The sequence below is a fragment of the Saccharomycodes ludwigii genome, chromosome V (assembly GCF_020623625.1).
Source record: "Saccharomycodes ludwigii strain NBRC 1722 chromosome V, whole genome shotgun sequence".
Lineage (NCBI taxonomy): Eukaryota > Fungi > Ascomycota > Saccharomycetes > Saccharomycodales > Saccharomycodaceae > Saccharomycodes > Saccharomycodes ludwigii.
This window is the reverse complement of record NC_060204.1, coordinates 845,947-870,291: the sequence shown is the minus strand read 5'-3', so window position 1 is coordinate 870,291 and position 24,345 is coordinate 845,947. Positions and strand designations below refer to the sequence as shown.

Genomic DNA, 24,345 nt, shown 5'->3' with positions numbered 1-24,345 from the left:
GGATGATTGAAGATACAAATAGTTTATTTTCGTATCAAAAAAAAAAAAAAAAAAATAGAAAAAAAATAAATAAATAAATAATTAAACTAAGTAATAACAGCAGTAACAAAACAAGGAGCGTGATTATTAAAAAGATTAAAAAAAAAAGGAAAAGAAAAGAAAAGAAAAGAAAAAAAAAATGGTAATATCTATGCAGTTAGATTGGAAACTGTCAAGAATATTAAAACTTCAAGTAATTTGCTACAAATATAGAGGGTCACCTTTCGAGATAATTGTTACTTGATCTATATATAAATAAATATAAAATTTAAAGAAAAAGAATCAAAATTGGTCCAAATAAGTATTTTAATAGCAGGTATTATAACGCATTGTGTGGTTCCTGTCCATTTCCACAAATCATCAATAAAAGCATCGGTGGTTTAGTGGTAAAATCCAACGTTGCCATCGTTGGGCCCCGGGTTCGATTCCCGGCCGATGCAAATGTTTATTTATTTTTTTTTTTTTTTATTTGCCAAAAGGTTATTTTCTAACCAAGTAACATCAAAAATTATCAAAAGTGTTCATTATTACTGATAATATATACACATACGTATAATTGAAACGACGATAAAAGAAAACAATTAGAAAAAAAATAAAAAAGAAAAATGATAAATTAATTAAAAAATTAACATAAAAAAAAATTAAAATCTTTTTTTTTTTTTTTTTTTTTTTTTTTAACTATAAACCTAAACTGTGCTTAACGTTATCTTTAACTTGTTTCTCATATTCCTTTCTATTATCCCTCCATAACTTGCAGGCATCTATATTGGCACCACTTTCCACATTAGGTTCACTCAACATGCTCATGACACTTAATAATATTTTTTCAATGCTTTGAACAGGTGACCATCTTTCCTCAGCTAATTCATACATGTTTGGATCAGCACCAGGTGGGTGTAATATAGAAATACAAACTTCTCCGTTGGGATAAATATTTGGGTGGAGTATACTTGGTGTAAAGATCAATTTTGGTGGACTTAATGGATAGTCGCTAGGGAAATTCAACTTTGCATTAAAAACACCATTTTCATATGGTGAATCTGGTGGCCCTTGGATTAAACAATCCCACTCAAATAGATTATCATCTGATATAGGGGCCGCTATGATACCCTCAGGACAATCTTTATTTAAATGTTGCAGTTCTTTCAGTAATCGTCTTTGTGCTGTGACCCTGGATGGTGGCATTATGGTTGCCTTTTTTTTAGTATTAATAGTATTGGCTGTAATTTTTTTTTTTTTTTCCAAATGAAAGTAACTAATTTTAATGATTATAATTATATTAAAGCCGACTGGTCTTAATAATTAGCGAAAAACTACTTGCTCGTAAAAATGATTGCCGCCACTATACCAATTTTTTTTTTTTTTTTTTTTTTTTGTTTGTTTGTAATTTAATTGTTTCTCGGTACATGGAAATTAAGTTTTTCATGCATTTTATCCGAGACTTTCGGTTTTCACAAAGGTTTTTTTCTTTTTTTTTTTTTTTCTTTTTTTTCTTTTTTTTTTTCCCAGCATTTTTTTTCTCTTTTATTTTAGCAAATATTCAGAATATAAAGTTATCCTTGTTTATCAAAACACATTAAGTTCTTGAAAAAATAAATAACATATCCAAGCACAAATAATATGAGTTTTATCCCAAGCCAGTTCCCATCTGCCTCAACAGACAATTTACTAAACAATGACTCCACTGACAACAGTACATCTGCGGTCTTATTAAATGATTTCAAATCCTTTTATAATGAAAAATTGAAATCTTTTCCAAAAGAATTTTTCAACTTTGGTCACTTTACCAAGCCAATAAACTCAATACAGTCATTAAACAGTCTCACAACATTTTTGATTACGATGTCAACAATTTTTAGCTCAAGAGTTTTACCCAACTTTAAATACTTCTACTATAATTACTTGGTGTTGACTTTGTTTGGTTTAATAATCTATACCTTTTCAGTTGGTAAAATTGCATTATTTTTTTCGTTTTTATTTATTATATTATATTTTGGTATATTAATGAAATTTCTTTATTCCAATGGTGAATCCGACGAATTTACAATTTATAGAACTAATTTCTCTATACACAAAAAAAGTTTTATTTTTTTCGGTATTATCGTTGTTGCTCCATTGATTATAGTCTCCGGCCCTGTGCAAATTATTTGGGACACTCTGTTTGTGGCTTTGTTTATCGTCTTACCTCATGGCGTATTCTATGATCCAGTTTACCACTCTACCATCGAAAGCCAACAAGTCTAAGATTCGATATGTATCTATATAATAACCTCGGCCCTTGTTTGTTCACTATCACAGTCTAATAAATTGTACTAAAAAACACCAAAGAAATACTATATAATCACAATGTATAGCTAAAAATTAACGTTCCACCTGGAATGAGTTCACTTTTTATTTTTTCTTAGAAAAACAAAATTGCCCCAACACTCAAGAAAAAAAAAGAAAATCTTTAATAAATAAAAAACTGTATTGCTTTATATAACTAAATAGGAAAAAAAAATTTTACTTATCATTAAAAACTCTCATTAGGACATTACAATTGACCGTCAGCGTTAAAAACGTGAAGTCTTTCCTTAACCTTTTCAGTTTCAGTCTTTTCACCTTCTCTAACCCAGACTCTTGGGTCAAAGTACTTCTTGTTTGGCTTACCAGCACCTTCTGGGTTACCGACAGTGGAAGAAAGATAGTCCTTCTTGGTCAAGATGTAGTCTCTGATACCAGTCAAGTAAGCATATTGCAATTCAGTATCCAAGTTAACCTTGACACAACCAAATTTGATGGCAGTGGTGAATTCTTTGTCACTGGAACCGGAACCACCGTGGAAAACCAAAAACAATGGTTTAGAACCTTCTTTCAAACCCAATTGCTTGGCAGCGTAACTTTGATAGTCACCCAACAATTCTGGTTTCAAAACAACATTACCTGGTTTGTACATACCGTGAGTGTTACCGAAAGAGGCAGCAATAGAAAAGTTTGGAGAAATCTTGGACAAAGCTTCGTGAACCTTGTAAACAGTTTCTGGAGTAGTGTACAAACGAGAAGCGTGAATGTGTTCGTTGTTAACACCATCTTCTTCACCACCAGTGATACCAATTTCCATTTCCAACCATTGGTCCATCTTGCTCATTCTCTTGAAGTACTTAGCACACAAACCAATGTTTTCTTCATCTGGTTCTTCAGACAAATCCAACATATGAGAGGAAAACAATGGTTCACCGTGTTGCTTGTAGTAAGCTTCATCAGCATCTAACAAACCATCAAACCATGGCAACAATTTCTTGGCACAGTGGTCAGTGTGCAAAACAACTGGGACACCGTAACTTGGAGCAATGGATCTAACATAGTGGGCGGCGGCAATAGCACCGTGGATAGAAGCGTATTGGTTAGTGTTAGCAATACCCTTACCAGCAAAGTAAGCAGCACCACCGTTAGAGGTTTGAATGATGATTGGAGATTTGGAGTCTCTAGCAGCTTCCAAAACGGAAACAACAGTGGAGGAAGAGGTAACGTTAACGGCTGGGATAGCGAAACCTTTTTCGTGAGCATATTTGAACAACTTGTGAACATCTTCACCGACAATAACACCGGTCTTTCTAGATAAAACTTCTTCGACACCCATTTTGATTATATTCGATTAAAATTTGTTTTTGGTTGTTTGATATAAAAGGTACTTTACTTAAATTATAAGTGTACTTTGATGGTTTTTATAATTTTTTTTTGTAAATATTAGAATTAAAGAGAAAAATATTGGAAATTAATTACTTCAATTTTGATTTATGAATGAAAATCTTGCTGCTTATATAATATTTTTTTTCTGTTTTTTTATTTTCTTTTTCTTCCCCCCTTTTTTTTTTTTCATTACTTACTTTGACAGCAACGACAAATTTTTTTTTTTTTTTTTTTTATGATGGTGATGGTTGATGTTATCCCGGAAAGAATGGACGAGCACAAAATACGTAGAGTAACGGATTAACTAATTGTAATCATGTAATAAACAATGAGATAGTGAAGAATATATGTAAGCATGCAACGGCAACAAGATTTAGATACTTAACGTTAAAAAAAAGAAAAAAAGAAAAAAAATGTGGGATTACCTGATTAATTGGCATCGTCTTAGTTGGTATGATGGATAAGAGCATCGTATTGCACTACAATGATTCAAATCTAAATTTCATATCCACAATGTTGCAAAACGCCGAATAAAGAAGCAGCAACTTTGGATACTTGTAAACTTCACGTCAAAAAGCAACGCAGAAATCAAATGAGGTACCAGTAAATATATTATAACGTAAAATTGTATTGAAGAAACGTATGTATTTTTTATCACGTGTATTTAATTCTTTTTTTACTAAAAAAAAAAATACAGCTGGAGGACTACGTATAGGAAATATACTCCCGGGAAAATCTTCACTGTAAAAACATAGTGGAAGCTAAATATATAGAATTTATCAAAGAAGCTTCGAGAAGCTAAACTAAGTTAAATTAGCAGCTAAATATAAATAAACATTTAGCTTCCTATAATATTGTTGTGCTAACAAGTAATAACAAATTATTATAGCTACGATATTATCTATATTAAATTAATTTTTTTTTTTTTTTATTTTTTTTTTCCCTATATATATAATATCCCTGCTTTTTTTTTGTCCTTTTCTCCTGTTTCTTACTTTTAAGCGTGGTGTTTTTATCTTTAATACGTACTAAATAAAATAAGTCCATAGAAGGCGGCGAGGATTCTTTCTACTTTTTTTTCTTCATTATTGCAAAAAATTAAGTAGCATTAAAATGTAAAATCATACGATTTGATTGTCGGATGCTTTACGTCAATGTCCGATATACAAAGGAAATACTCCAAAAGATTGTAATGAGGCGAGCAAGTCATTATCACCATACAAAATAATAAACCAGAAATAACCAATAAAATCATTTTGTTCTGAAATCGGGCAGTCTATCTTTGTAATTGTTTTTTCAAAGAATAAAATCATCTTATAAATAATTGCATAACCTTTATTATTGTCTTAGTTATATACGTTTTTCTAGCTTTTTCTTTACATAAGAAGAAAAGGAATAAATAAATAAATAAATACAACAATGACCAGTACTACTGATAAGCAAAGTTCCACGTCTATCCCACCAGTGTTTCACAATAATGATAAAGGAACATTTGGTTACTATACTGCCACAGAAAGATGGCCCATTATTATTAGCAACTGCATTAATGATTTGGATAATCACCTAAACCAGTTATCTGCAAATTTACTCAAAGAGGGGGTAGCAGATTATGAATTGATTGAATCTTCTGGAAAAGTGATCAAGAATAAGATACTCGCTTTGAGAAAAGATATTGTAAAGGGTGATGTCTTACTAGAAAAATTTCCTGAAAAACTAATTGCTAAAAGGCCCATCTATAAGGATTTCAATCTTTACTTGGAGAATCCTGATGACGGTCAACCTCCTAATTCGCTAACGTGGGCCAATTCTGGTTGGTTGTTTTCTGAAGTTTATTTGTACAACAGAATCCATCAGTATTTCCTTGAATCTGGCTCTGCTTACTGGATTAAGCAATTTGATATATTTAATGCCGTGAAACAATCTACTTTTAAGTCTAGTATCTACGGTGTTTTGGAACTGGCTATTAAATATAAGAATTTGCATCCCAAATTTATCAACGAATTGACCTACAATGCAGAGGGCACCAATTTAGACACTCTGCAGATTCTTTTCAACGAATTTGTTGAAATTTCGTTGTGGGGTAATGCTACCGATCTATCATTATTGACAAATGCCACCTTAGAAGATATTAAATCAATTCAAGGCGCTGAAGCTAGAAAAAAATCAGAATCCAAAATATTGATCAATGATACAAAAAGGGCATGGGAACATTTATTATCGTCTAATAAAAACGAAAAATCAGGCAAGAGGGTTGACATTATTTGTGACAATTCTGGTTTTGAGTTATATGCCGACTTATTGTTGGCATTGTTTTTATTGGACACTAGGATTGTGGATAAAGTTGTTTTCCATTCCAAAGATATTCCATACATGGTTAGTGACGTTATGAATAAGGATTTAACTATCTTATTAAACGATTTAATGGACCCAAGCTTTTTCCCCCGTAACGACAATACTAATGATGATCCTTTTACGTTTCTTGCTGATCATGTTATTGAATATTTAAACTCTGAAAAAATAATTATTAAGGATGATCCATTCTGGACCAATTACTTTGATTATTGGAGTATTGATTCTAATTCTGAGGGTTCTGCTATATACAATGAATTTATCGAGTCCAAAACCTCTTTAATTATTTTCAAAGGTGATTTAAATTATCGTAAATTAACTGGTGATAGAAGATGGGACAGAACAACCCCCTTTAAAGCAGCTATTGGACCTTTAAGTCATAACGGATTGCCCATCCTGAGTTTAAGAACTTGCAAAGCAGATGTCGTCGTTGGGTTGTCTGATGGTGTAGATGAAAAATTATGCAAGGAGTGGGAAGCTTTGGGACACGAGTATGGTTCGTGGTGGTGCAGTAGTGGTAAATGGGCTGTTATATGTTTTTCCGAAGGCACTAGCTAATGTTTCTCATAATTTTTTCTTTGTTCTTATTTTTTTTTTTTTTTTTTTTCTTTTTTTTTTAAAAAAAAAAGGCTTATTTTTAATCTTCTTTAATAATTCTATGTAATAACGGTATTATATATATATATATATGTTTGTGTGTTTATACAGCATTTACTTATTGTTGATATTACCATTATTATTGCCCATATGACCATTTAGAGTATTCGTCGGTGGAAATGGTGGCAGCGGAAACATTGGAAATACAAAAGGCGGAATTGGAACTGGGGGCACTATTGGCATCTTCAGTTTTTTGTTACTACCATTACTATCTGTTTCTACGTTAGTTGTACCCGTTGTTGTAGCAGTTTTTCTTTTGTTAGTACCGTTATTCTCTGGTTGATTACCATTCCCCACATTCCCACTACTATCGCTGTTGGTACCAACATTATTGGCTCCATTGACAGTGCTGGTGTTTTCACTATTACTCTTTACATTCGAAGCATGTTCTTCTATATAAGCATTGACTTTCCTTCTCAAATCCTCGTTTGGCTCTAAAGAGTCTAAATATATATCATGTTTTTTACACAAGGGGCATATAAAATCACTTTCCAATAAAGCATCTTCCATAACTTTTCTACTAACATTTTTTTTACAACATTGACTAGTGACAACCGCATCTTTAATTAGTCCATCAGTTAGTGGGCATCTTAAATCATCCGGTAATTCAGAAAAGTAATTTCTTCTGTATACACCAGTATTTCCAAAACGATGAGATTGGCCATCTCGGTCCAGATTTCTCCCTTGTTGTTCCTTTTTACGCTGATAATCTTCCCATGTTTTGTCATCTTCCATTTGTACAACAAATTTCCCATCTTGTGTAATCATCAAATTGACATTTTCTATATCCTCATTACTCATGGTGGATGGATCGATACTAACGGTCTTTAAGAATTTTTTAGGGATACCCGTAGTCCTTTTGATTCTTTTGCCCTCGAAATTGGGGTTACTATTGGTGGGACAGTTTTTGATCCAGTGATCTTTGGCACCACATCTATAACACATATATCCGGGTGGAGGTGGCGCTTCGATATGTGATGATTGCATCGCTGAGCTATTTTTAGAATGGAAAATAGGCACGGCTTGACTCATTTCCTTCTGTGTTTGTTCCCATTGAACCTCTTGGTTGGCAAACATATTAGCAATACGATCCTCCTCAGAAACAGGACCACTGTTGCCAGAAATATTACTATTACCTGACCTAAGTAGTGTATTCATGACGGTGGTATTGGTGGCGGCCGTGTTATTGGTTGTGCCTAATTTTTTGAATATCTTGGGTTTGCCTATAACATACCTTGTGGCATTAGATATTCTCATACCAGTGTTGACGTTACTGTGGATAGACTTAGTTGCTGGGGCTCTTTTAGCTATGACTGTTGAACTTCTTGGTATGACTTGCGTATCATCAACGTATTCCTCCATACCATCCGGATTATATAGTTTCAACTGGAAGTCAGTGCCATCACCCAAGGCATTGATGTTTATTATGTCTTTTTTTAAATCAAAGACAGTTATTCCTGTCCCATCAAAGGGCAATCTTGATATATCTTTTTGGGAATAAAACTTGTAATATATAGTGCTGGACATTGTGTAGTTTTGTTGGTGTTTTTGTCTTTGTTTTAAAAAGGATTATTGAATGTTAGATGGTGGTTATTATTTTATTTTATTTTATTTTATTTTATTTTTCTTGTTGTAAATTTAACCGGGTAAATCTGTATCAAGAGATTACCGAGATCTATTAATCCGCAAAAGCACGGACTTTGTATTATTTTTTTTCCAATTACTTTTCTACTTTTTCAATCGTTTATTTTTTTGTTGTGTATTTCCACATATTGGATATCTTTTCTTTCCCTTTCACAGTTTAATTATTCTTTGTTTTGTTGGCCATCCTAAAACAAGGTTACTAAAAGAAGAAAAAAAAAACACAACTTAAAGCTTTAATCTACACAAACATAAAGAAAGAAAGAAAGAAAGAAAAAGAAAAAAGTTTGTGTGTTTTTGTTTTCTGTCACCTTCTGTTCCTTCTCCTTCTGTTTCTCCTCCTTCTGTTTCTCCTCCTTCTTCATCATCATCTTCCTATTTAATTTTTTTTTTTTTTTTGTTTTTTTCTTCTTTTTGTACAAACAACATTTACAGTAAAATACCATGTCCTCAACTTACTATGAATTATACCGTCGTAGTACGGTAGGTGCCACATTAGTAGACGCACTAGACCATCTAATTAGTGAGGGTAGGATTGAAGCTAGTTTGGCAATGGTGTGCTTGGAAGTCTTCGACAGAGTAGTAGCGGAGGTATTAAAGGAAAAGACTAATTCTAAAATGACTATTAAAGGGCATTTACATACTTATAGATTTTGTGATGATGTTTGGACTTTTATTATAAAAAATTGTAATTTAAAATTAGAACATATTGAAGAAAACTTACTATCTAATAATGACAAGGAAAGTGGCAAAAGCACCAATGAAAAAGGTAGCACTAAGAATAGTAATAGCAATAACGATAATATAGTGGATGAAACTATTAATTTGCAGTGTGATAAATTGAGAATTGTCGCTTGTAACGCTAGGAAATCGGCAGATTGATCATTTTGCCATTATTACAGAGACTTGGTGAAAGTGTTTTTAATTTTTTTTTTTTTTTTTTTTGTAATATTTATATAATAATTCTTAAAGGCTTACTTTTCACACTTTGATTCAATGATAACTACTTTTCATTGGCTTTTTAACCAAAAGAAAATATAAAAGAAAATACAAAAGAAAATACCAAAAAAAAAAACGCTTCTTGAGAGATAAAATACAAAAGGTAAGAAGAAATAAACGAAAAAAATTAAATGTATCTACCAAGAAACTTTAACCTCTTTCAATTATAACAACAAACAGAGCATCAACGTTTCCGCAAAACCAAATAATCGAATATATACCCACCAAACCATGTCCTTATTACAAGAATATAACAAGTTAATACACGATATTGAAACTAAAATCTTGAAAACAACGATAAGACAAGATACTAAAGAATTTCAAGATGAGTTGTCTTCCATATTCAATAGTTTATTAACATTAAAACAAAAAATATTCAACAATTTAGCCTTATTCAGTGAAAATGAACAGCTAGAAGACGTACCAACAGCAAATTTAAAGTATTTAACCACAGACTATTACTTGGCACTATTGCTTTCCAAAAAACAGGCAGTCGTACCCAACCTAAAGACCACTGATACTGCCACTTCTCTTTCTAACAGTGATAGTTTCTATATTAGCAACAGAAATAAAATTAAACTGGGGTTTTTAACCAAAAGTGTTCAATTATATATGCAGTTTCTAGTCACATTAAGCGATTATGAAATATTGGATGATAAATTGATAAGAAAAATCAACAGTTTTAATAAAACCTATTCTCCAACACTGGAGGAATTATCTGGAGTGTTATCTTCCTCCAAACAGCTGTCTCCCGAAAAGAAAAGAAATTGGAAAATCGAAATTTTTAAAAGTGAAAAGGAAGTAGCTGAAAAAGTTAAGCTTTTAGAAGAAAAGTTCAAGTTAACAAGCAAAGAAAATGACGTTGATGATGAATTATTAAGAGAAGTGTATGTTAATCAGTTAAAACAGTTGTCATACAAAGCATACAGTGCTATTGAGGGTAATTTGTATGAGTCTGAATTTTTAAAGAATTTTTCCACTACAGATGCAATTACTGAAGCCAACCAGAAATCACACGACCAAGAACGATCAACAAAAGATAAAACTGGTTATACTGAAAGGTTAGAAACACTAAATAAACCGTTGTTGTCTAAAAATGGTAAAGTGTTGAGAAATTTTACTCTATTAGACAAAAAGGATCAATTGAAAAGCCAAGTCTTTGGACATGGTCAATATGGACCAACAATGACTGTTGAAGAGTTTCTAGATAATGAGTTTGCTAGTGGTAGGGTTTTACAAGGTGGCGAAGAAAAATTAGATTACTATGAAGATGAACAAAATGAAGATAATGAAAACTGGGCTGATAGACAGACTTACAAAGCCCGTGAATGGGATAATTTTACAGAGTCCCATGCAAAGGGCAGTGGTAATACAATGAATAGGGGATGATTTTTATGGATTTATTATTTTAAACCTTATTATATAATAGTACAAATATTTGAACTAACTTTTTTATTTATCCAATCTGGTACAAAATTGTATTTTTTTTTTTTTTTTTTTCACAAATCTTTTAAAAGGATAATTTGACCCTTTGAATCCAAAAACCATCTATCTTTCTCGTTTTTATAACTGGACAATATATTAACAATTAAAGTACGTGCATTTTCTCTGTACTCACTATTACTTTCATCACCCATTTGATAATATTCATACATAATTTCAACAGCCTTTCTCGTATTTTCGTTGCTCAATCTAAAATTAAACACTTTTAAATAATCTTGGAACTTGGTATTGGTACCTGTAATTTCTCCTGTGTTTGTTAACAGCAAATTACAGTTCCTATCTTTAGTTAAAAGCAACAAGTTGTCGATCATGTTATAATCTTTCAAGGGTAGTATCAATTCATCAGATAAACTCAAATCAATAATAGTTTGATAAAACAGATCGTGGTTCAATAGCAGTTTTTCATAATACTTGTATCTTGAATCGTCATCAATAGCAGTATAATCGTTTGAATTTAGAATTAAAACATCCATAATCTCCTTAAAATTATCAAATATACTCAAAACATCGATATAATGTTTTATTTGATTCTTTTTGAAGTTTGCTGGAGCATTCGATTTAGTTTCCCCTTGTTCTTGTTCAATCTCTTTAAGTGAACTTATTGCTATAGACTTCTTAATACATTTTAATGAATTGGTATAGTTCGAGGCTTTATAAAATAATAACGATAATTCATAAAAAAATATAGAATCCTTGAACTTAGAGGCATTACCACTACTACCAATTAAAGATTTGCTCCATGCTGGCAAATTTCTTGATATAATAGATGGCAATTTAAATTCACACAATGTTTTATTCTTAGTTGTCATAATTTCATAGCATTGGTCATAATTTGCACATTTATACTGCAATAACCCCAACAAGTATTGTTGTGCCATAGAATTATTCAAACTAAATGGCGTGCCAACAAAATAATTGAAATCTAAAGCTTCATTCGTTTTTGTCACAGTATTATTACCAGATGATAGTTTTTTGCAATATAATTTATAAAAAACAGGTTCAAAATTGGAATAGTCAATAAGTTGAGAAAACAGATACTCAGTAATATTAATTAAGGAGTCCATACCGTTATTAATAACAAATCCATGACCATATTGACTGTACTGATGAAATAACACCATAATTAACTCACTTTTGTCTAGTTTATACAAAGTTAACCATAATTCTGTCATATAATGCATTTTCAATAATTTTCCAATATGCGACTTTAACAAGTTGTAATCAAATTCCAAAACTGTAAAAGTGAATAATATTTTCAAAATTAACTCGTTTAACTGAATAACTGAGCGATTTAATGATTCCAAAATTAAAGAGGTATCCAAAGTGTTGGGCAAAATACTACTAATCAGCCCAGCTCTTGTTTGTGTAGTATTGTGTATGTAATTCTCTATTAAATTGTTTAAAACCGAAATGAAATCATCAATTTTACTCAATTCATTAACAAACCGGTCCAAGGCACCCTGATTAACATATTTTTTTAAATCTCTTCTAACCACCAAATCGTCAAAGCCGGAGCTTATCGGCGTATCGTTTTGGACCATAGCAATAAAATCTTTAGAAATTGTCTGGCAAATTTCATTGAACGGCAAAATTTTTATAAAATTTTGCACAATCCCTAGATAATTAGTTAGTTGATCATCTTTAACATTAATAGAATCCCATTTGTAAACAGAAAAATATGGGAAATCAGATAAATTATTAATAATGGGAATATCGTTTGAATAAAATGCTAAAGAAGATGGCTCAAATATAACTCGTTTCAGTTGCTTCAACAAGGACTCTAATTGAATAATGCGTTCATCGTTGTTGTTGTTGTTATTATTATTATTATTACTATTAGTATTATTATTATCATCATCATCATCATCATCATCATCATCATTATAGATTTCATTGGATGCATAATTAAATAAATAAGTACCATATTGAGCCTTCAAATTCAACAAAGCAGTCCTAATATCGTTATTATAATTAATACTAGTAAAACCTAATGGAGAAAACGTATCTACAATTGTTTTATTTGATATTGATTTAATCCATTCGTTATTATTATTCCATAATTCCAACTTGCAACTAGTATTATTCTTCCATAAAACATAAAACTCTAGATTTTCAATGTTATTATTGGTGTTGGAGTCAAGCAAGTATTTCAACCTCAAATCTATTAATGACCAAGTAGATTTATTATCCATCGTCGAATCGATTTCTTTATACAAGTCCATACTAACTTTATCATTTTCCACACCAGACAGTTGATAAAGTTGGAAAACACCATTTCTAATAGGCAAGTACACTAGCAAATACACCAAATTATTCTGGTCTTTACTTTCCAAACAGCATAAATACGTGCCCAAGTTTACAAACATAGAATCCCCGTTGTTTTTTGTATCAATAGAAATCAATTTTTCTTGTAAAATTAAGACATTTCTATTATGCTTCATATCCCAAACTTTCAATTCTAACGAGGCGCTCAATGTAAGTAATTTTTCACAACCATGTAAGTATGACATACTAACAATACAATTATCATTCAAAAAATTCTCCAGTTTACCAGTACGGCTGTTCGCACTATTAGCGATACTGTTACCATTATTATGTTTATTCTTTTTGAAAAAAAAGAATTTTTCAGTCAAGGAATGTAAATATGTATTGTCATTGAATAAAATAGTTTCGTACTCAAAATTGGGACCGCCTTTAACACTATAATGCTTAATCAAACTTAACAAACCGCCATCCTTTAAAGTAACAATGGTTAAATCGTCACTAACACAATTAATTGAAATAGGCTGTCTAATTTGGAAATCATATGGATAAAAAATCTGACAAAAATTAGATATACTTTCTTCTTGTAAAGAAAATTGCATGTTCAAGGGTAAATTGGCATAAATAATCCTATTAGACTGCAAAATTGTTTCGATCAAAATATACTGTTTTCCACCATTATCAGCAACTCTAATGGATATATTATGTAAACTACGATCAAATATGAAATCAGGCAAATGAATAATTAATGCAGGTGTATCAATGGCTGTGTTTAATAGAGACAACCCGATTGCAGTATAGTCATTCAAAATCATGTAGTTTAAAACGTAGTCTGTATCTTTATTGACAGTGATTGTGTTTGAATAATCATAGGAAGTTATTTTAGTGGAATCCACATCTTCTTGGAGCTTAGTAGAGCCCGAATTCAAAAAAAAATGGCGGTAATGCCTCTTTTGTGTAGTTGTACCCAAAGTTAGGTCTATATCAATTTTGGCTAAAACCATAATAACGATTGTAACGGATTATTGACAGCAGTAATAAAGCGATATGCAGTTTTATATTTCCTTGTGGGATAACTTTTGGTCAAAAGTTAGTATGAATAATGGAAATGGCTTGTTATTTCGCTGAAAACAAGATATAGTGGAAGATTGTGGATTTCTTTTTTTGTTTTTTTTTTTCTCTTTTTTTTTTGATATAAATTTACTCTTTGAAACAAACGTATTATTGAGTTAATTTAATCGGGTAAGTAACACACATACTTTATTACTGCTTACAAGTTTTTTTTTTTTACTAAACATCGTCATAAAAAACCAAAGGCATTGATGAAAACACTATATAATTAATATATATTCAAAGTATCTGCTTTATATAGTTACTACTATCAAATATATTATAGACATACGCATGTTTTTCTTTTTTTTTTTTTGTCTTTCCTGCAATAAACATTGGTTCTATTATTAGTATCATCATACTATTAAATACATAAGCACTACAAAAAATCTTATCTTACAATTTAATTATCTGGGCTTTTAATTCATTATTTAGATTACCGCCACTTACAATTAATTTTTCATTAAAAACTTTACCATCAAAGGTTCTGATATTATTAAGATCAATGATATCCACATAAACGTTTTCTTTAGTATCTACACTATTTTTGTTGCCAACGTCATGATTATTATCTAGTTCAGCAATATCAGTCGAATAATGAGAATAACAAGCATAGATTGAAGATCCATATTTTGTTCTCACTTCAATGGTATCTCTATTTTTATATGTAATAAGGACTAATTCCCGGTCAAATACTATATGACTTGGCTCATTTACCAAATCAACAATGTTAATGATTTTCATCTGTTCAAATGAATAGACTATTAAATTGTGCACAGTCGTAGTAATATTTTTTTTAATTTCACTATGGATGATTATGCTACTTGAATCTTTATTTAAAATCAAATTAGAATCAATAATCTTATCGGTGGTAGCATTAAACTTCTCATGTAATTTTATAAATGTTAATAGCGACTTATCAGTGAAATTATAAATTTTCAAACCTGCAGTTGTCAATACAATCAAACTTTTTTGTGTCACACCAAATTTACAATCCAATACCATTTTATCCTGGGAAAATGTAATATCACTATTGTCAATTGAATATTTATTCCTTGCAGCAATAGTTATATTATTGGTAACACAAGGGCCACTATTTTCCAGCACATCTTCGTCTTCTTGATGCTGTTCAGTAATCGTACTTATATCATCGACATCGCTATCAGTAGAAACCGGTTCGCTTTGTGAAAAGCTTTGCCCTATATTTTCTTCGTCAATGTGGTAAGTTAGTTCCCAAACTTCAATTTTATCATGGAGCATAAAACATAGCCAACGATCGCCTTTAAAATCGACACAAATCTTACCATTATCAGAAGGTGTCATAATTTGGATCAAAGATTTGTCGCTGTACTCTGCAATAGGAGATATATTTTTCTTCCCATCTACATCATTAACATTCGACTCAATATTCCATAATTTTAACCCTGTTGTATCCAAAGTTAAAACGTTTTTTGTGTGATTTATAGTTACCCACCACATACCTAACAATTTCCCCTCAACGGAATTTAATATATAATCTTGATGTCCTTTCTGTTTCAAGTTTAACAGGTCTAAATATTTACATTGTAGTAGATTTTTGGATTTGTCGTAAACTAAAACACCGTTGACCCCATTGCAACTTATCTGGTCTATTTCGCTACCTTCTGTTTTAATAATAATCGGTGCGGATAATTCTACAGTTTCTGCGATCATATTATTCCCGTTATTTTTCTTATCATCTGGACGAGCTATTGTAGCACCAACAGTGTTGGCATCATTATCAGTGTTTTGAAGTACATTTTTCATGGGGGGTTCGATTTCTTTTTCAATGTCATAGCCATTGGGAATAATATTGGTGGCGTTAGTAGTATCTTTATTATTGTTGCTGCTACTACCGTTAGCGGCATCAGTTTCAATAGTACTGTTATTAACAGTACTACTGATATTATGGTCAGTAGTGGTAACAATGGGGTTATTGATTTTAATACTATTATTAACATCAGTATTGGCATCGGTACTATTGTTAGTATTGGAAATAGTAGACACAACATTTAAATTTGGCTGTTTTGCCAGGCTAATGTTATTTAATTCTAATTCCAAGCTCTTATTGTTTCTATTATTATTAATATTATTATTAGGAGTAACATGATGATCATTAGTGCCGGTACCAGTAGTGTTGTTATAAGCATCACCGTGCTCAGTGTTACCAATGACATTACTGCTAATCTCTGACTCAAAATCCTCATCTTCTAAAGGTAATATTTGTTTAGGATCAACTGGTTTTAGTAAATAAGCAATTTCCTTAACACTTTCCTGGATTTCTAGCTTAGATTTTTCAATAATGTCGTTTATATCATTAGAATTATTGGTTTTAGCATCAACATTCAGATTTGCGGTGGAGGCCTTATTTTGATCTTTATAAATTGATACTTGTCTCTTCAAATTTTTATTTTCACCTTCTAATAATGCAATTTTGGCTTTCAATTCACCCTTTTCTAATTCCCACGCAATTCTAGCTCTTTCATTTGCAGTAAATTGCGTTTGCAAATAATGCATTACCCCTGGCAAAGTATAATTCACCGATATTGGATAATTACTCGTGTTATTGCCAATAGCCGCGATAGCAGAATTGTTGTTTGCCTTATTGGGTATACCAGACATAATTGTAATTCTGTGAAGATTTTGTTGTTTTATTATTATTATTATTATTTGGTATAATATGTATTTTTACTTGCCAAGCTGTGTTTGTAAAGATAGTCCAATAAAAATCAATAAAAGTTTGAAGTGGTGAATTTAAGAAAATAAAAAGAATAATTATTCATTCTGCTATTACAAACCCGGACATTGAGAATATTAGCAAGCAGACTCTCAGTTTTTTTTTTTTTGGTTACTGGAAAATTTAAAAAAAAAAAGTGGTCTTTTCTTCCATTCCACTTCGTCAATAGTGACAATCTACACAATTATCGACACCTCGTACAGAGTTACTTCTACATTACTAATATTACTACTATATAAATAAATATATATATATATATATATATGTATGTATGTATACTGCTTAAATCTTTTCTTCAATAATACCGTGTTTCCAAATGGCAACAAATGGAGTGGTACCATCTTCACGATAGTTCAACAAAACTAACATACCTTCTGGGTCCATAGATTCACCAGTGTAGAATTCCCAGTCTTTGAAAGAACCTAAAACCTTCTTAACGTAAGCTTGGGCACCCTTTTCAAAAACAGGAATTTCATCTGGATTGGTTTCTTGCAACTTGTTCTTGATATATTTCATGTAACCTTTGATGTAAGTAATGAAAGATTTTTTGTCAAAAGCAGTTGGTTGCAATCTAAAAGAGTAAACAACATTGTTAACAACTTCTGAACCATCTTCAACACCATCTTCATCACCAGCATCAGTACTTGGGTTGGCACCGATATCAATATCATCACCACCAACTTTGACCATAGAACAGTCAGCTTCGTAAATGACATTATCGACTAATTTAACGTCATAAGCGTCAGATAATAATTCGTCACCGGAGACCAAATCCTTGTAAATAATCATTGTTGTTGTTATTTATTGTTGTTGTTATTGTTGTTGCTGCTGATGTCGAGACAGAGAATGGTTTCATTAATGAAACTAAAAAAGAAGAAAAGAAAAGAAAAGAAAAGAAAAAAAAAACATAGATTTCAAAATAGTTTAAAAAAGTAAAGAAAGAAAGGAAAAGAACAGAAAAGAAAAGAAGGAAGAAAAAAAAAAAAAAAAACTGAAAAATCTTTAGAAATATTTAAAAAAAAAAAAAAAAAAAAAAAAAAAAAAATTATAAAAATTAAAATTGATTGTTTGGTTTTTTACCTTTTCTATACACAGAAATAAACGTAGAACATATAATAAAAATATTAATATACTTTAGGTATATTATACATATTTTTGAAAAAGAAAAGAAACGTGCACATTAATATATTCACTTCAAGGTCCGAATATCCGATATTACACTAACTAAGAAGATGGCGATCCTTGTTTTAATTCGCCAACATATTTCCAAATATTATTAGCCACAACATCAGAAGTACTACTCAAACTATAAACTTTATTGTCATTGTCACCACCGGCAGCAGTGGTCTTGCTATCTAAATATTTTAATAAATATTCCGAGTCTTTTAAGTTTTTGATCATGTCAGTATCTTTAATTAACCCGGGACTATAATAGCTAATAGTTATGTTATTCTTTTTATTTATGTCCAATTCGTTTTGTACTACTTTAATGTACTTATTTAATGCTGATTTAGAGGCAGAATAAATCGAAGTCCCAGGTACATTCAAATCAATCATATTGTTGTTTTCATTGTCATTAATGACAGTCGGAGTATGCATTCCACCACCTAAGATAGAACTTATATTTAATATCACTTTTTTGCTGGTAGCTTTATTAACCTTACTAGCAGTAGCCAATTTACTTCTTCTACTGTCCAGTAACCATTTTTTTAAGAAATAATTGTTTATCATCACGTTACTCGTAAAATTGGTGTTCATAATTTCATTGATGTAGTCTCGTGAATTAATTCGCAAGGTCAATTTGTCTTGGGCAATACCATGTGATAATATAACAGTGGATATATCACTGCCATGAACACCATTATTTAAACAATTTAACCTGTTTATTAATTGATTAAATTGAAGCATTTCTATTTTTTTATTATTAAGAGAATCAGAAAATATCATTTTGTATGAAGATCTTGGATTAAATTCGTTCACGTCCATAACTATACCAACAAATTGAGCAATGTTATTTTTAGACTTACTCGCAGTATTTGCTAAAGATATAAAATTGTTCATTGAATTGTGTATGTTTTCCTCATTTCTACTGGTGTAAATAAACCCCATTTCACTATTATTGACATTATTTGTAATGGTATTGGTATTATTAATACCATCAATAGCAACGGTAATCCGTTTTTTCATGCTATTTTGCTGTAATATTTTGTTTTTTATTAAAGCATATCCTAGTCCCCTACTTCCACCTGTAATAAATGCATAAGTACAACCCATAGCGTCTATCGCACAAATAATATTTCAATATATTTATCTTGTTTATTGTAACTGTCCCCTTAGGGGAAACAATTGAGTAGGCACATTTATATGCTTTTAGAAGGACCGAAAGAAAAAGGAGGGCAGTGTACCAAGGAGGGAAAAAAAAAAAAAAAAAAAAAAAAAAAAAAAAAAATGTATAATCTAAAGGCGTAATTAATGTATATATGTATCATGAACAGATAATTTAGAGGTTATACAAACATAAGTCGATAAACGAGGGGAGATTAAAATAAAATATCTATGTCCTTATCCTTTCTATTTAAATATGTATATGTATATATATATATGGGTTTGTGTGTATTCGTGTGTATATTCATAATAAATTTAGCTAAACAGCTCCTAGCCACCAGAATAAATCTAAAAAACTAGTAATAACCCCTTGGATCGTGTCCACCATTGGAATTAGTATTGGAATTGGTACTAGCATTATTATTACCGCTACTGTAATCGCCATAACCATATATATTAGCATTTGTATTGGAGGAAGCATTAGTGGTGGAAGCACCATATGGTATACCAGTACGCATGTTACCATAGCCTATGTTACTACTGGTACTAGTATTGCTATTGTTTCTAGCAACTGCAGCATGTTGTTGCTGTTGATATTGATAATATTGTTGAAACTGTTGTTGTTGGGCAGCACCATTAGTATTGTTGGTAGCGCCATTTGAAACCACAGTATTAACATTGGTATTAGCTGGTGTGCCAGAACTACTGTTATTGCCATTGTTGTTACTGTTGTTAGCTGCAGTAGAGTCATTATTGTTGCTGTCTTCACCGCCGTTGTTGTTAGAAGATACACCAGTGTTATGTTGCTGTTGTGGTTGTTGCTGTGGCTGTGGTTGATAAGATTGATATTGGTAACCACTGTTGCCACCGTAAGTCTGATATTTTGGCATTTGATGGTAGCCATATTGACTGGATGTGCTGTTATTGTTGTTGGAAACACCAAGGTTATTACCACTGTGATATTGCTGTTGTGCTTGTTGTTGTGCTTGTTGTTGTGCCTGTTGCTGGACCTGTTGTTGTGTTTGTTGTTGACCATAACCGCCGAAGGATTGGCCGTAAAAGTAACCATATGGGTTAAACGCATTCCCATAAGCGGATTGTTGGGCAGCTGCAGCGGCCATAGCTTGCTGTTGCTGTTGTTGTTGTTGTTGTTGCTGCTGCTGTTGTTGTTGTTGAGCTTGAGCCTGTTGTTGTTGAAGTTGCATGGTGGTTGGAATTGGTGAAGCGGCAACAGCACTAATGGTAGCAGCACTTGGAGTATGAGCGCTGGCATGTAATTCAGCGGCGGCAGTAACAGGAATACCAGTACTGTTCAAGTTAGATGCAGCACTGGTGGTAGCTGCAATACTTTGTTGTTGTTGAGCTTGTTGGACACCGTAGCCGTATGGGTATTGTTGATGGTTTTGGAACATACCGGGGAAGCCACCGTCAAACATTCCTGGATAAGAGTAACCAGGGAAATTTTGGTACATGTAGTATTGAGCAGCGATAGCCTGTTGTTGCTGTTGTGGGGTAGTGTAACCGCCGTATAATGGCTGCTGAGCGGCTTGTTGAGCAGCAGCTAATTGTTGATATTGTTGTTGAGGTGTAGTAGTGCTGTAAGCACCATAGATCTGTTGTTGTTGTGGAATAACTGGTGTAGCATTAGTGGCACCAGTAGCAATAGAGTTTGTGCTATTAGAGGTAACACTTTGAACGGGTTGCTGTTGTTGTTGTTGTTGCTGATGTTGTAATGATTCAGTTGTTTCGCTAGTAGAGGCATTGATCCCTTGATCTTTAGCTTTTTCATCTTTTTCATTGTATTCTTGGCTTTCTTTTTCTGCACCTTTTTCTTCTTCCTTTTCTTCTTCCTTCTCTTCTTCCTTTTCTTCTTCTTTTTCTTCTTCTTTTTCTTCTTCTTCTTCATTTTCTTCCTGTGTTTCAATGCCCCCTACTTCTTTAGCTTCAATTTTCTCCTCCTCCTCTTCACCAGTTGCATCTTCTTCCTCTTCCTCTTCCTCTTCCTCTTCACTTTCCTCTGCTTCTTCATTTTCTTCTCCTTCACTTTCTCCTACTTCTTCTTCTCCTCCACTTGACTCTTCTACTTCAGAACCTTCTTCCTCCTCGCTAGCTTCTTCTTCCTCCTTTTGGTCTTTTGCTTCTCTCTGGCCGTCTTGTTGTTGCTGTTCTGCCTTGGTTTCTATATTATTCAACTCTTTTTTAACATCTGATAGATCAAGATCTTGTTCTTCTTTCTTTTTAATAATGACTGGTTTAGGTTTTGGCTTGGCTATGTCTGCCCAAGTCCTCTTTTTGGGTTGTTCAATAGTTGTAGTAGCAGCGGTTGTGGTAGTTGCAGGAATAGCAGTTTCTGACACTGGCACTGATTTTGGAGCTTGATCCTGATCTTGATCTTCTGGTTGGTGATGAATAATTGCTGATGATTTCTTCGATACGGTATATTCACTAGCCATAGCAGCCCAAGAACTACCTCCACTAATCTTACTGGATGTATTATTGGTATTACCTGGTTGTTGTAGTTTCTTAAGTGCTCTGCCACCAGTGCCCCTATTGTTGTTGTTGTTGTTGTTGTTGTTATATCTATTATTATTATTGTTGCTGCTGCTATGATTCGTACCGTTATTAGTGCTACTTCCACCGTTGTTACTATTATTGCTAGTGGTGGTAGCAGCGGTAGTAATAGTAGTATTGGTATTGGTAGTACTATTATGACTGTTACTTGTGGCAGTATATGAGCTACTATGCCAGTTGTTATTACTATATTTACCGTTATTGTTTATATGAGAGTTTATACTAATGCTGGTACCATTACTAGATATATTATTATTTTGTTGAAGATCAAAATCGTTATTATAATCTGAAAATTGTTGTTGTCTTTCCCTTTTTCCTGGTTTTTTAACTTCATCCCATTTAGCTACTGCACCAGAAGTGATTTTGTCAATTATAGTTTCCAAGTCGTCATATTCAGTGACTAAATCAATCAAATCATCATTGGTCCAATCTGGAAATAACTCTTTTAGAGTATCTAACTTGAACTTAATTTCTGGAGATAATTTTCTGTGGCCTCCACCTCCTCTATTAGTATTATGATGTGTATTTGCTGTGGACATATTAGGAAGCTATTTTTTTTTTAATTAATTTTGTTATTGTTGTTTGGTTTTTTTTTTTTCCTTTCTTTTTCTTTTTCTTTTTCTTTTTGTTTTATTTAATTTAAAATTACTTTAATATATACAAACTTTCCTTTTTACAAAAGAAAAAAAAAAAAAAAAAAAAAAAAGTAGTATTTTAAACAAGTTGGAAGTTAATAATGAAAAGATAATATGAAGACAGAATGCATTTGAATATAATGTTAGATATTACAATACAAGTTAAAAGTTTTTTTTTTTTTTTTCTTTTTCTTTTTCTTTTTCTTTTTTCTTTGGTTTTAAAACAAGAAAAAATAATTATAATAATGATGGAAGAAGGGATGAAAAATAAATAAAAAAAAAATTTTCTTTTTCTTTTTCTTTTTCTTTTTTTTTCTTGAATTTATTTTGCGAGGGCTCCGCTTTCAATGTAAAATCGGATTGGACAGTTATTTGTCCGGTTATATTTGTCCGATTCTGATGGTGATGGGTTGGCAACTCGGCTTTGTTCTGCTCTTTTATTTTATTATATTAATAAAATTGTTTGTCGTACAAAATTACCATTGCCAAACATATAAAAATATATTAAAACTGTTTGATATACTATCATCTACTATATAATTACATAATACAATATATTTACATGAAGAGCAATCACTGAGTTACTCTATCTAACCAAATATTCTTATGAGGAGGACGATTTCTTATACTCTTCAATCAATTCATCTGGCAATTCATCTTCTTGGAAAGTCGATATGTCCCTAATACCCTTTCTAACTAACTGAGTATTAACACACAACATGTAATCATGCCATTCACTTATACAATCGTTTTCCATTCCCTTCCCTTTCAAAAATTCTTCGCTGTAATAATGATCAAAACATTTATCATATTTTTGTTTTAAATCAGAACATTCTGTAGCAAAATTTGGAACACTTAGAGAGTTACCCATTTTCTATTGTTTGGTATTCTTGTTTTATTTTATTTTATTTTATTTATTGTGTTATTCCAATATAGGTACTGGTACTGGTACTGTTAAGGATTCGTGATTTTAAATTCTTGTTATGATTTAGGTAAAGACAGATCGGTGCTGTTACTATTTATGGTATTTATAACCAGAAAAAAAAAAAAAAAAAGAAAATTAAAAAATTAAAAAGAACAAAAAATAAAGAACAAAAAATAAAGAACAAAAAATAAAAATAAAAATAATATACATAGTTAATAAGATATTCTGACCCTAACTTTTTTTTGATTTATTTATATTATATACATGTGAAAATATAGTTGTATAAGCTAGCATCATGACTACCTACCCATCTGGACCGCTATAAGATATCATTTATGGATTCTAAATTTATTTATTATTCTTTTCCTTGCGTTGATTCTTGCTCAAATGGGTTTTCTAGTCTTGCCTTTTCTATAGATTTTTTAATAGCAGGCTTATTCTCTAATGCTTTATCTATACATGATTTATATAATTTCCATTCTTCTGTACAAATATCGTTACCACCTTCTGCTTTTTTGTTTAAAAATACCTCACTATACCATTTATTAAAGCAATTGTCGTATTTTATTTTATATTCTGTACAACTTGGTTCAAAACAGGGTGTAGGCTTATTAGACATTGGTTATTGTTATTTGAATATCACTTAACTTTTCTATACTTTCTCTCTCTTACATTACTTTTTTAAAAGATATTAAATTGGCCTCGACAGAGTTAAATGATATTGGAAAAAATTTAAATAGAAAAAATTTTAAATAAAAAAACTGTTCGTTCAAAGCGATGTGTTTGTTATTTATTTATTTATTTATTTATTTATTTCTTATTATAAACAATTCACCAACTTTAATCACTAATAATAACAAACTTCATATAAACAAATTTCATTATAGTTGAAATTGTTATGCATA

General features: G+C 31.4%; 14 protein-coding genes and 1 non-coding gene across 15 annotated transcripts; 5 read left to right on the top strand and 10 right to left on the bottom strand.

The window, feature by feature from the left end:
- The first annotated feature begins 408 nt into the window (after positions 1–408).
- SCDLUD_004174 lies at positions 409–479 on the top strand. The gene has a single exon. It is a non-coding gene; the product is annotated as a tRNA-Gly (tRNA).
- A 238-nt stretch (positions 480–717) lies between these two features.
- UBC7 (E2 ubiquitin-conjugating protein UBC7) lies at positions 718–1,224 on the bottom strand (the record flags this gene model as incomplete). Its single annotated transcript, XM_046079056.1, has 1 exon — positions 718–1,224. The coding sequence occupies one exon, from the start codon at positions 1,222–1,224 to the stop codon at positions 718–720; it is 507 nt and encodes a 168-aa protein (XP_045933807.1).
- A 435-nt stretch (positions 1,225–1,659) lies between these two features.
- Positions 1,660–2,283, top strand: SCDLUD_004172 (uncharacterized protein; the record flags this gene model as incomplete). Its single annotated transcript, XM_046079057.1, has 1 exon — positions 1,660–2,283. One exon carries the CDS (start codon positions 1,660–1,662, stop codon positions 2,281–2,283), a length of 624 nt encoding a protein of 207 aa, XP_045933806.1.
- Positions 2,284–2,572: 289 nt separating this feature from the next.
- FBA1 (fructose-bisphosphate aldolase FBA1) lies at positions 2,573–3,658 on the bottom strand (the record flags this gene model as incomplete). The annotated part of the gene is made up of 1 exon (XM_046079058.1): positions 2,573–3,658. One exon carries the CDS (start codon positions 3,656–3,658, stop codon positions 2,573–2,575), a length of 1,086 nt encoding a protein of 361 aa, XP_045933805.1.
- Positions 3,659–5,127: 1,469 nt separating this feature from the next.
- SCDLUD_004170 (putative methyltransferase) lies at positions 5,128–6,615 on the top strand (the record flags this gene model as incomplete). The annotated part of the gene is made up of 1 exon (XM_046079059.1): positions 5,128–6,615. The coding sequence occupies one exon, from the start codon at positions 5,128–5,130 to the stop codon at positions 6,613–6,615; it is 1,488 nt and encodes a 495-aa protein (XP_045933804.1).
- Positions 6,616–6,768: 153 nt separating this feature from the next.
- Positions 6,769–8,241, bottom strand: MPE1 (cleavage polyadenylation factor subunit MPE1; the record flags this gene model as incomplete). Its single annotated transcript, XM_046079060.1, has 1 exon — positions 6,769–8,241. One exon carries the CDS (start codon positions 8,239–8,241, stop codon positions 6,769–6,771), a length of 1,473 nt encoding a protein of 490 aa, XP_045933803.1.
- A 558-nt stretch (positions 8,242–8,799) lies between these two features.
- Positions 8,800–9,237, top strand: TOA2 (transcription initiation factor IIA subunit gamma; the record flags this gene model as incomplete). Its single annotated transcript, XM_046079061.1, has 1 exon — positions 8,800–9,237. One exon carries the CDS (start codon positions 8,800–8,802, stop codon positions 9,235–9,237), a length of 438 nt encoding a protein of 145 aa, XP_045933802.1.
- Positions 9,238–9,585: 348 nt separating this feature from the next.
- On the top strand, positions 9,586–10,743 carry TAP42 (Tap42p; the record flags this gene model as incomplete). Its single annotated transcript, XM_046079062.1, has 1 exon — positions 9,586–10,743. One exon carries the CDS (start codon positions 9,586–9,588, stop codon positions 10,741–10,743), a length of 1,158 nt encoding a protein of 385 aa, XP_045933801.1.
- Positions 10,744–10,853: 110 nt separating this feature from the next.
- On the bottom strand, positions 10,854–14,123 carry NUP120 (Nup120p; the record flags this gene model as incomplete). Its single annotated transcript, XM_046079063.1, has 1 exon — positions 10,854–14,123. One exon carries the CDS (start codon positions 14,121–14,123, stop codon positions 10,854–10,856), a length of 3,270 nt encoding a protein of 1,089 aa, XP_045933800.1.
- A 502-nt stretch (positions 14,124–14,625) lies between these two features.
- FAR8 (Far8p) lies at positions 14,626–16,869 on the bottom strand (the record flags this gene model as incomplete). The annotated part of the gene is made up of 1 exon (XM_046079064.1): positions 14,626–16,869. One exon carries the CDS (start codon positions 16,867–16,869, stop codon positions 14,626–14,628), a length of 2,244 nt encoding a protein of 747 aa, XP_045933799.1.
- A 397-nt stretch (positions 16,870–17,266) lies between these two features.
- TMA19 (Tma19p) lies at positions 17,267–17,773 on the bottom strand (the record flags this gene model as incomplete). Its single annotated transcript, XM_046079065.1, has 1 exon — positions 17,267–17,773. The coding sequence occupies one exon, from the start codon at positions 17,771–17,773 to the stop codon at positions 17,267–17,269; it is 507 nt and encodes a 168-aa protein (XP_045933798.1).
- A 435-nt stretch (positions 17,774–18,208) lies between these two features.
- On the bottom strand, positions 18,209–19,171 carry OAR1 (3-oxoacyl-[acyl-carrier-protein] reductase (NADPH); the record flags this gene model as incomplete). Its single annotated transcript, XM_046079066.1, has 1 exon — positions 18,209–19,171. One exon carries the CDS (start codon positions 19,169–19,171, stop codon positions 18,209–18,211), a length of 963 nt encoding a protein of 320 aa, XP_045933797.1.
- A 494-nt stretch (positions 19,172–19,665) lies between these two features.
- DEF1 (DNA damage-responsive RNA polymerase-degradation factor DEF1) lies at positions 19,666–22,419 on the bottom strand (the record flags this gene model as incomplete). Its single annotated transcript, XM_046079067.1, has 1 exon — positions 19,666–22,419. The coding sequence occupies one exon, from the start codon at positions 22,417–22,419 to the stop codon at positions 19,666–19,668; it is 2,754 nt and encodes a 917-aa protein (XP_045933796.1).
- A 700-nt stretch (positions 22,420–23,119) lies between these two features.
- On the bottom strand, positions 23,120–23,386 carry SCDLUD_004161 (TRIAP1/MDM35 family protein; the record flags this gene model as incomplete). The annotated part of the gene is made up of 1 exon (XM_046079068.1): positions 23,120–23,386. One exon carries the CDS (start codon positions 23,384–23,386, stop codon positions 23,120–23,122), a length of 267 nt encoding a protein of 88 aa, XP_045933795.1.
- A 409-nt stretch (positions 23,387–23,795) lies between these two features.
- SCDLUD_004160 (TRIAP1/MDM35 family protein) lies at positions 23,796–24,059 on the bottom strand (the record flags this gene model as incomplete). Its single annotated transcript, XM_046079069.1, has 1 exon — positions 23,796–24,059. The coding sequence occupies one exon, from the start codon at positions 24,057–24,059 to the stop codon at positions 23,796–23,798; it is 264 nt and encodes an 87-aa protein (XP_045933794.1).
- Positions 24,060–24,345: the final 286 nt, after the last annotated feature.